Source organism: Physeter macrocephalus, chromosome 7, assembly GCF_002837175.3.
Source record: "Physeter macrocephalus isolate SW-GA chromosome 7, ASM283717v5, whole genome shotgun sequence".
NCBI lineage: Eukaryota > Metazoa > Chordata > Mammalia > Artiodactyla > Physeteridae > Physeter > Physeter macrocephalus.
In genome coordinates, this window is record NC_041220.1 from 66,254,013 (window position 1) to 66,265,028 (window position 11,016).

At 38.1% G+C, this 11,016-nt stretch overlaps 1 protein-coding gene across 3 annotated transcripts in view; it reads left to right on the forward strand.

Moving 5' to 3' along the window:
* Positions 1–9,374, forward strand: part of USO1 (USO1 vesicle transport factor) — a 91,097-nt gene extending 81,723 nt beyond the window's left edge. For all 3 annotated transcript variants that reach the window (XM_028491919.2, XM_007113647.4, XM_055086030.1), the window contains 6 exons: positions 607–770; positions 1,742–1,834; positions 4,565–4,663; positions 5,955–6,062; positions 7,575–7,790; positions 8,333–9,374. In XM_028491919.2, coding sequence (XP_028347720.1) covers positions 607–770; positions 1,742–1,834; positions 4,565–4,663; positions 5,955–6,062; positions 7,575–7,790; positions 8,333–8,422 — 770 coding nt within the window. In that variant the 3' untranslated portion in view covers positions 8,423–9,374. The remainder of the gene's footprint in view (positions 1–606; positions 771–1,741; positions 1,835–4,564; positions 4,664–5,954; positions 6,063–7,574; positions 7,791–8,332) is intronic.
* The last annotated feature ends 1,642 nt before the right edge of the window (positions 9,375–11,016 follow it).

An 11,016-nucleotide genomic window follows, 5' to 3' on the forward strand; every position in this document is an offset into this window, starting at 1 on the left:
TCCTGGCTATTGTAAATAGAGCTGCAATGAACATTTTGGTACATGGTTCTTTTTGAATTGTGGTTTGCTCAGGGTATATGCCTAGTAGTGGGATTGCTGGGTCATATGGTAGTTCTATTTGTAGTTTTTTAAGGAACCTCCATACTGTTCTCCATAGTGGCTGTATCAATTTACATTCCCACCAGCAGTGCAGGAGGTAAACTACTGTAATTCTTAATCTTAGATCACTAAACCATGCAGTTTAGTCTTAAGACTATGCTCTTTTTCTTCTCAGAAACCCTGAAAGTATCAGTTCATTATTTTTATCAATACACTGTTTTTCAGAACTTCCCTGGCAGCCCAGTGGTTAAGACTCCATGCTCCCAACGCAGGGGGCATTGGGATCCCTGGTCAGGGGACTGAAATCCTACACGCCGCACCTACGGCGTGGCTGGGAAAACAAAAAAAACAAAAAAACCCCACTATTTTGCAAAGATGAAATGTGCTTACAAAAATCCTGCCAAAGTAATTATTAAGGAAAGTATGTATTTATTTTATACTTGAATTGTCAATTCAAAAAATGAAAAGTTTCGTGCTGGCTTTTCAAATTTTATGCCTGTCTAATAGGAAAAGACAATCAGCATCAAGGTTCTTACAGTGATGGGGCTCAGATGAATGGTGTTCAGCCAGAAGAAATTGGTAGGTTGCGAGAAGAGATAGAAGAATTAAAAAGTAATCAGGAACTTTTACAAAGCCAACTGGCTGAAAAGGACTCTTTCATTGAAAATTTGGTAAGTGAATGTTGACATTTTTTAAACAAGAAGTCAAGAATAATTCTCATTATCCAGCTTGTTTATTTTTCTGGATCCCTTAAGCTACAGTATCATATTAAGGTTTTAGAATATGAGCTCTGGTGTCAGACTGTCTAAAGCTTCAGTGCTTCCTAGCTAACTGAATTTGAGCAACTTAGTTAACCTCTTTAAAGTTGTTTCCTGAGCTATAAAATGGTGGTGGTGATATCTGTCTCATTGCTGTGAGAATGAAATGAGATACTCTGTTGAAAGCTCTTTTATTGATTTTTTTTTAAAGATAGATTTTATTCATTTCTTTAAAAATTTTTATTTTTTTACTTTCGGCTGCATTGGGTCTTCACTGCTGTGTGCGGGCTTTCTCTGGTTGCAGCGAGCAGGGGCTAGTCTTCGTTGCAGTGCGCGGGCTTCTCATTGCGGTGGCTTCTCTTGTCACGGAGCACGGGCTCTCGGCACACGGGCTTCAGTAGTTGTGGCATGCGGGCTCAGTAGTTGTGGTTTGTGGACTTTAGAGTGCAGGATCAGTAGTTGTGGCGTACGGGCTGAGGTGCTCTGCGGCATGTGGGATCTTCCCGGACCAGGGCTCGAACCCGTGTCCCCTGCGTTGGCAGGCGGATTCTCAACCACTGCGCCACGAGGGAAGCCCTGTATAAGGTTCTTTTAATACATGGAAATCACTCAATAAATATCTGCTTTTATGCTCTTTCTTCATATGACCTCAGTTAAGTGCCTAGATTTAATAAATTACTTGGTATGAGTATAAATTTATTAGCTATGGAAAATTTGTAGACAATATGTGCTATGTTGAAATGTTATTTTGGGTATAAAATTTAAAATGTCAATGTGAAATTTTTTGGTAAACGTATACCAGACATAGCTTATATGTGTACAGTTTTGGTTTTTTTCTCTTTAAACTGAACTTATTTCATAGTTTATTTCTATGCTCTTTGTAGAAATCGTCCCAGCCATTACCTGGCACAAATGAACAACAGTCTTCAGAGACAGCTTCAGCAAGGGATTCTGAACAAATTGCAGAATTAAAACAGGTCATCTTTCAGCTTGATCCAAGCTCTGTTTTGTCTTGTTTTAATTATAATAGCATAACAGCACTGCAGTTCCATTAATCTAGAACTGCTTTGTCAGGTGTAAGCAAGATTTGATAGTGAAGACAGCCATTTGAAAATCCAGAAGCTGATTTAATTATACAGTAATGGTATTTTGCTTTATATTGTGTTTTTATTTTTCAGTGATGTTCTTTTTAACAGATCTCAGCATCTTACCCAGATTATTTATAGATTATCAGTAAACTAACAATTAAGGAAACTTTAAATATATTTATAAGCCACAAATATGAAGATATAAAGTCTTATGCCTAATTTTCATGATAACTGGTTGGTTAAATGTATTGGGCATTTAAGTCATTCTATCCAGGAAAATGTTGGTTTTTAAAATTGGAAAAGGGAAAAACAGGAAGTAAACTTGTGTATATCTCAATTAGATGACTCTAGCTAAAAAGCAAAATAAACTTTTTCTGCTGTAGTAATTTATATTGTTTTGAAAAGCAAATAAGCCTTTTCTTCCTTCCATCTTCCCCTCCTTCCTTCCTTTCTTATAAAAGGAATATGTGATTCTTTTTTTAAAAAAAAAAAAAAAGTGATACTAAAGAAAGAAGTGAACAGCCTGGCCAAGCTAGGACTAACTTCCTTCTCCCTCCAGTAGCCAGCTGGTCCTCACCCACTGACTTGTCTGATCTGATGGGAATGACCGGACAGAGAGAAACAAAATGTCTTATTTTGATAGTGTCTTTGTACCCCAGGGTAGATTCTACAATCTACTTAAATTATGTTATTTAAAAATAATAATAATAATTTGTCATTAACGATTTACAACTCTCCAATATGTGTCCATAATGTTTTGTTCTTGTGAAGAAGAGTAATATCTATTTTGATTTTATTAATTCTAGAACTATATTAAAATTAAAGGGAATTAAGTTATTAATATATACCCGTAGTTTGTAAATCCCAAGTAAAAATTTTTACTTTTTGTGTTTCCCAAAGATATATTTTAAATATTATTTATTTATTTATTTATTTATTTGGTTGCGCCAGGTCTTAGTTGTGGCACACGGGCTCCTTACTTGTGGCAGGTGGGCTCCTTACTTGTGGCATGCATGTGGGATCTAGTTCCCTGACCAGGGATCAAACCCGGGCCCCCTGCATTGGGATCGCAGAGTCTTACCCACTGCACCAGCAGGGAAGTGCCCCAAAGATATATATATATATATAGATATATATATATATCTATATATATATATTTTTTTTTTTTTTTTTTTTTTTTTTTTTGCGGTACGCGGGCCTCTCACTGTTGCGGCCTCTCCCGTTGCGGAGCACAGGCTCCAGACGACGCGCAGGCTCAGCGGCCATGGCTCACGGGCCCAGCCGCTCCGCGGCATGTGGGATCCTCCCAGACCAGGGCGCGAACCCGGTTCCCCTGCATCGGCAGGCGGACACGCAACCACTGCGCCACCAGGGAAGCCCCCAAAGATATATTTTAAATGACAGTTTTGTTTTTTATAATATGTAGTAAAATATGGTATAAAAGAAAACCAACAAGGTTCATAATTTCCATGTTTACATGACTCATTTTGATAACTGAAAAAAAAGCAATCAAAGAAAAGGCGTGTATGTACATGATAGAAAGTTTTAAGAGAATAAAAAAGCTTTTTACATGACAGCATCCCACTACTTACCACAATATCTCCGGACACTGCCAGATATCATGGGGGAAGATAGCCCCTAGTGGAGAACCACTGTTACAATTGCTTTATTTTCCTGTACTTTGTCTGGAGGTGGGGGAGAGAGCAAGAAGTTTGGAAATTTCAACATCTATAATATATAAACTTTCAATTAATTCTGCCACTTTCACTACAGTACTTTTTTATTTTTTTGGCCGCACTGTGTGACATGCAGGATCTTAGTTCCCCAACCAGGGCTCAAACCTGTGCCCCCTGCACTGGGAGCGTGGAGTCTTAACCACTGGACCGCTAGGGGAGGTCTAATGCTTTCATCTATGTTTGGTGGCCCCCTAGTCTAAAACCGTCCTATTTTGCCCTTTTCAAATAATATACCTTTAGTCTTCCACCAGGAGAAAAGGAAAAGTTACCTGATGCATGAGATTAGGACAGGGATTTGGTGGTCTATTCCTAAGCCGGCTTTCAACCAACCCTGCTGTTTTTGACTCCATTTTTACTCACACTTTCCAAAACATCCCAGGCCCTTTGGTAGTTATGCATTGTAAGTCAGGTAGCAGCATGGCTTTCTAAAAGGTCAGCTTACGTTTCAGCTCTCTCACATGTGCTGAGTCAGTTACCACTGTTGTTTGCTTTCTGAAATTCCCCAATTTATTGCTCTTTTCTCTTCTATTACTCTCTGTCCTTGTGGGTTTCTCCCTCCTGCCCACCCTTCCTCAGTCCCTCTCTCCCTACCTCCTTCCCACCTTCCTTTCTCTTTCCCTTACTCCCTCCCTTTATAATTGTTTACATTGGATCTCACAAGGAAGCAGAGGTGAACATGTTTAATCTACACGTTTAATTCTCCATCTTGAACCCACCAAGTTCAAGAATAGTTCTTCCACTTAAATTTTAAAACTTGGAAGTTGTGATTTTAGAGAGGAGGGCCAAGAAAGGAAATAATTTTTTATTTCTTCCTGTAAATAGACATTTCCTTGATGAAATTAATGCTATTTAATGTTACAACTTAACTATTTTTGTCTCTTAGGAACTGGCAACATTAAAGTCTCAGTTAAACTCACAGTCTTCAGAGATCACCAAACTGCAGACAGAAAAGCAGGAACTATTACAGAAAACAGAAGCATTTGTAAGTTAATTATTTTTTTGTTCTCAAAGGTAGTAAACACAAGGTTGAAAGGTTATTTATCAGCCACTATGGAAAAGAAGCAAATTTGTCAGATAGCACCTTCTATTCAGGTTATCCATTAGCCAGAGTTTCAGTCACATAGGCTTCTTGGCCATGAGGACAGCCATATTATAGTCAGACTCACCAGGTCAGTTTAATCAGTTATTTGCGGTTCATTTTGTAGGTATTTTATATTTAACCCCATCTTTGTCTCCTTAAGTCTAACCTGGCAGGTTTTCTGCCGGTATAAAATTGTCAAAAACCTTGTTGGTGACCCATGCAATTCACAGGGTTCCAAGCCATCAAGCAAGGTCCTCCTGGATCCCTCCTGGGGAACCACAGTTCTATTCCAGCTTCTACAGAGATGGTTGATTGTGTCCATGTGTCACACGAGTAACCGCTTCACAAATGGTTGTCCAGCTGCACCCTTGATGTTTCACTAGAACATGCTTTGTCATTTATTGCAATAGGGATAGGCTGAGAATCTTCTGAATCTTCAAGTTCTGATTCCCTTTTCTTAACAGTTCCTCCTTCAGTTTATCTCTGTCCTCTCACATTTTACTATAAGCAGCAAGGAGAAACCAGGCCACACCTTAATGCTTTGGTTAGAGGTTTCCTCAGCTAAATAGTTCATCACTCACAAGTTCTGCTTTTCACAACACTAGAACACAATTCAGGTAAGTTCTTTGCCACATTATATATAACAAGGATCACCTTTCCTCCACTTTCCAATAACATGTTCCTCATCTCTGAGAGCTCACCAAAACCTTTAACATCCATACTTCTACCAACATTCTGTTCATGATGATATATGTTTTCTCTAAGACCATAGAAGCTTTCTCTATAGAAAGCTTTATGAGAGCCCTTACTGGAATTACGTTTAATGTCCATATTTCCATCAACAGTCTCTTCAAGCTAATTTAGGCTTTGTCTAACATGAACCTCAAAATTCTTTTAGCCTCTACCAGTTCCAAAGCCCCTTCCACAGTTTAAGGTATTTGCTTAGCCCAGCCTTCCTCATACTCTGATGAGAGCTGATGCTACACCACTCCTGACTCGGCTTCCTGCCCCACTGAAGGGGCAACTCATCTGTGTAGGGAAAGCACTTTATTGTGGGTAAATACATAAAGAATTAGACTTTCTGTTATTGGAAAGAAAATTTCAAAATAGCTAGAAAATTAAACCATCTTTGGAATTTCGTTTTGATTGTAACTGTAAAGAAACATTTTTTTTTTCCAATTTCTACTTTCAGGCAAAATCAGTTCCTGTACCAGGAGAGAGTGAAACTGTAATAGCTACAAAAACTACTGATGTAGAAGGAAGACTGTCAGCATTATTACAAGAAACTAAAGAATTAAAGGTTGGTTTTGGTGAAACTTTTATTATTCATTGCATATTATATGAAATGAACTCCAGGAAATTTGATTTTATTTTACTTAATTTCTCAAATTCTTAGATTTATGAAGAAAGTTAATGGAGTGTAATTTTATCTCACAATACATCCATTCCTATTTGGATGACTAAAGGTGGCACAAGTGAAGGGTTTTTTGTTTTGTTTTGTTTGTTTTCGCTGTGTTGTGTCTTCGTTGCTGCACGCGGGCTTTCTCTAGTTGCAGCGAGCAGGGGCTACTCTTCGTTTCAGTGTACAGGCTTCTCATTGTGGTGGCTTCTGTTGCAGAGCACAGGCTCTAGGCACGTGGGCTTCAGTACTTGCAGCACACGGGCTCAGTAGTTGTGGCTCGCAGGCTATAGAGCTCAGGCTCAGTAGTTGTGGCACACCGGCTTAGTTGCTCCGCGGCATGTGGGATCTTCCCAGACCAGGGATCAAACCCGTGTCCTCTGCATTGGCAGGCAGATTCTTAACCACTGTGCCACCAGGGAAGTCCCACAAATGAAGATTTTTAAATGCCATTTCAAATAGTGGTATTAAATATATAAAATAAGAATGTATATAAACGTACTTTGAAAGTAAAAACATAGATTTTAGTAAGAGTAAAAAATAGTTAAGTTTGCTTATCAATCTTTAATCACAGTAAGAAATGAGGAGTATAGATTTGGCCAATACACAAGCCACCTGTAGGTTTTCCATAGGCTGAGGAACACAGGCATATTAAATCCTGCCAGCCTTTTGTGTGACAGAGAAATCAAAATAGATAACATGAAGAAAGGAATGAGGTAACAGTAATAAAAAAAAAAGGTAGGAATTAAAACATGAGAAAAGGAAGATAATGTATGATTTTGCTTTTTGGATTGTGGTCAAATTATTTTTCAACCATTGATTTTACTTGAAGCTATTTTTCTTTTCCATTTAATTGTACGTGTGAAGTTGGATAGAATTTTATTTTTAAACTTGAATTCTAATTCTGAGGCTAATGGGGCTTCTGCTATAAAATGTTTTATGTCTTTATTTATCCCTCTGATTATCTGAAATGGTAGGACTTTTTGAGGAATAGGTAACTATTTTTGGTTGTTAAACTCTATTTTTCACAGTAACCATCTTTGATGTATAGCCTAACATACATTCTCATGTTACTAGATGAGTGTGTGTGTGTGTGTGTGTGTGTGTGTGTGTGTGTGTGTGTTTTAAACCTCCTATTCCCCCAACCCCTAACCCCAAATTCTTCAGACTAGGCAAGTGCAGCAATTTATCAAAGAAAGAACATATTTGTTAAAACCCTAGGAGAGTGAATACTTGTGTGTGTGTGTGTGTGTGTGTGTGTGTGTTTTAAACCTCCTATTCCCCCAACCCCTAACCCCAAATTCTTCAGACTAGGCAAGTGCAGCAATTTATCAAAGAAAGAACATATTTGTTAAAACCCTAGGAGAGTGAATACTAATTTTAGATGAGTGATTTTCACCTTTCTTTTCCTAGAATGAAATTAAAGCTCTGTCTGAGGAAAGAACTGCTATCAAAGAGCAGCTGGATTCATCTAACAGCACCATTGCCATTTTACAAAATGAGAAAAACAAGCTTGAGGTGGACATTACAGAGTCTAAAAAAGAACAGGATGATCTCTTGGTGCTGTTGGCTGATCAGGATCAGAAGATATTTTCATTAAAGAATAAACTCAAGGAACTTGGTCATCCAGTAAGATTGCAGTGTTTCCAAAAATGATTTATATTGTGTTTCTTTATGATGTATTTTTAAATATTGTACTGTGACATGGGAATGTTGTGCCTATATATCGATACTACAGGCAGAGATCTGTAGGTATGTATCATCTGCACTGCTCTTATGGTATTCAGTGAATTGACTTAAGACACAGATTAGATGCAGTTTCCAGCATTTGGTAGCTGTTCTCTTTGGGGCTCTGAGCCTAGAAAGTGAATTGATTTGATTTGATTGCTTTGGCAGTAACAAGACTCTCACTATCCGAACGTGTCGTCCTCTTTTGCCGTATTGATTCAGGTTTGTGTGTAGAGGTGTAGCCATCTGGCAGCAAGTTAACCTATGTATCTCGTCTCATGTTAAAAATGACAGGGAGCCTTGAACATTAAATCAAGGAAATCAGATGGCCTGTAATCTACTTTAATTTCTGGAGTAAAGAATTTATCAGCAGAGTAGATATCATTTTGTGTTGAATGTGAAGTGAGCAAATCCTCAGTGTTAAATGTATATTTTCCCTTTAGGTTGAAGAAGAGGATGAACTTGAATCCGGAGACCAAGATGATGAGGATGATGAAGATGAAGATGACAGCAAGGAACAGGGTCATATCTAGCTTTACAGTCTCTAGGAATGATAGGGGTTACATTGTAACTTTGAAGACGGAGTCTTAAGACAGTGCTTTGGTTTGCCTCCACAGAAAGTAAAGATTTAGAAACCAAGTGGCAGACATTCAGTAATACAACTATTGATGTATTTTTAAAATGAAGCCACCACCCATGTTGATAATCCTGTTATTCTAACTTTATGTAGAACACTCATCTTTATTGAACTGGACTGTCCCAAAATATAATTTGCAAAGAACTTCAGACACCAAAAATATAATATTTTCAGGCATGTGGTGGCAATGCTCTTTGCCTTTAGTTCATTGGTTGTTTATATAAGTTCTGTATTCGTCTGCTATTTTTACTTTTCAGAATTTGTGACTTTAAATACTAACACGATTGATTTAATGTGTGTTGGAATCATTGTTTCTAAATTCAGTATTGGAGTTCTTAGCTAATGATTTCCTTTTAAAGGAATGGATTTACTTAAAGGCAAGATAGCATTATTCTGGGGGATAATATATCATCAGCCCTCCATCCAATGTGACTCCTAAGATGAGTAGGATAGGACAGTTTAGAATGAGTGCCTTGACACTTGATATGGCTGCATTCTGTACCTCAGTGAAGAAGAAGGATATTAGCACACAGTGAAGGGGAGGGTGTTTCTGAGAAACTTCTGCAACAGTGTATCAGCATGTGTTTGGTTTTGGTTTTATTTTTAAGCTAAACATTAAAACAGATTACAAGTTAACAGCTCATACAGCTCAGAATTAGTATTATTGTTTGATCATTATAAAACATATTATGTTCCTAGTTTTAAAAAGATCCAAACTATGGTTTATATAATTTATTGGCATTTTTGCTGAATAGGTTTAAGTCAGATAATAGATTTTTAAAAAGCAATGAAGCAATGTGTCAAAATTTAATGTTTTCGTAATAAAAATAGATATTATGTTCACTTAATCCCTGGTCATGGTTCCCTTTTTTAGATTTTTGAGAATAGTAGTCTTTGTACAAGATGAGGCAGAAGGAAGTGGTGAAAGGTGTCCTTCTCTTACTAAAAGGACTTTACTATAACTGCATGACAACAGCAGTCTTATCATTTAAAGCCAATAGTTAGGATTCCATAAGTTCGGAGGGGGCGAACTGGAGCAAAAGCAGAAGTTGGAGAAGGGTTTGGATGTTTCTAAATTGAGCATTGGAGTTCTTTCTTCACAGTGATTTCTATTTAAAGAAGTAGGCTTTCTTAAAGGCAAGACAGCAAGAGTTGGGGCATTATGTATGTCATCTGCCTCCTGGCTTCAGGAATAATTTGAGCAGTCCACTGAGGGGCACAGACTTTTGAAAGAAGTATCTTCACATGTCTTGAAAGGGGAGATGGCTGTGTGTTACAGAGCACCGGTGAATACTGCACCGCGCCCCTGCCTAATCCCACCGCTGCCACGCCATCCTGAGATGGCATCTGCCGTCAGAGAACCACATGATTATTACTGGACCAGCTCAGACCGTGTGAAGTTTTCCTAAACTTGACACCACGTGATGTCTAATTTTACATTTCGGGCTAATGTTACAAAGATAAGGAAAAAATGTGTCAGGAGTAAGAATAATACTTCCAGAAATAATGGAATACCAAAGATCTTCAGATCTTTGGTATCTTCAGAAAGAAACATCTGCAAAATCAGTGATAGTTTGCCAAAGTTCAGTCACTCAGGCTGGCTTGGAGTAGAGAGGACACAAGAAGGCCTCAAAGCTGCACAGTCCATCCTGGAGCCCAAACGGACACCTTCCTAACATAGCTATAGTTTTTTTGGGTTTTGTTTGTTTGTCTGTCTGTCTTTGCCTGGATTGCTTCTGGAGCCTCCTAAACTGGTCTCTGCGCCTCCAGTTGGTTGCTGCCTCTGCAGGCCATCCTCCGTATTCACCACAATAAGCTTTCTGAAATGCAGATAGGAGCCAAAGAGATTGCAGTTGCCTGCTGTTTGGAGCCCTTAGCCATGTGGATAAGACTCTTTGTGCTCTACCACTCTCTAGTTTAGCTCTCTTCAAGTATATTTTAGAACCATACCAAGATATTTGCTATCATGGCATATATCCTGCTTTTTCATTTCTCACTTTGCTTTTGCACGTGTTCTTTCCTTTGCCCATTTGTCAGCCCTCACATTAAAGGCTATTTCCATGTATTGAGAGCTATAACAGTGGAGCAATCATGAAGCACAAAACATATTTGTCCTTATTTTAAGTTTTATTCAAGTGTAGTTTACACTTCTAGCACATTGGAAAGAAAAGAATAATCATCCAAGGTTACTACAAAAAGTAAAAGTAACAGCTCACATTTTACAGTCTAAGTTACTACTTTGAAATTATGCTGAGAGAAGATCAAACCCTTGTTTGAAAGTTTTTTTTTTTTTTTTTTTTGCAGCCAGGTAAGGGCCTCATAATGTTCATCAGAACCAAAATCTTTACTGTTACAGCAAAGTGTGTTAATTCATTCAATGAATATTTACTGAGTGTGTAATGTGCTGAGTACTGCTTGTAGGCACTGGGGATATGAATGCGACAAAGTCCCTTCCTCATATAACTTACGTTCTGGAGGAGAAAACAGTAA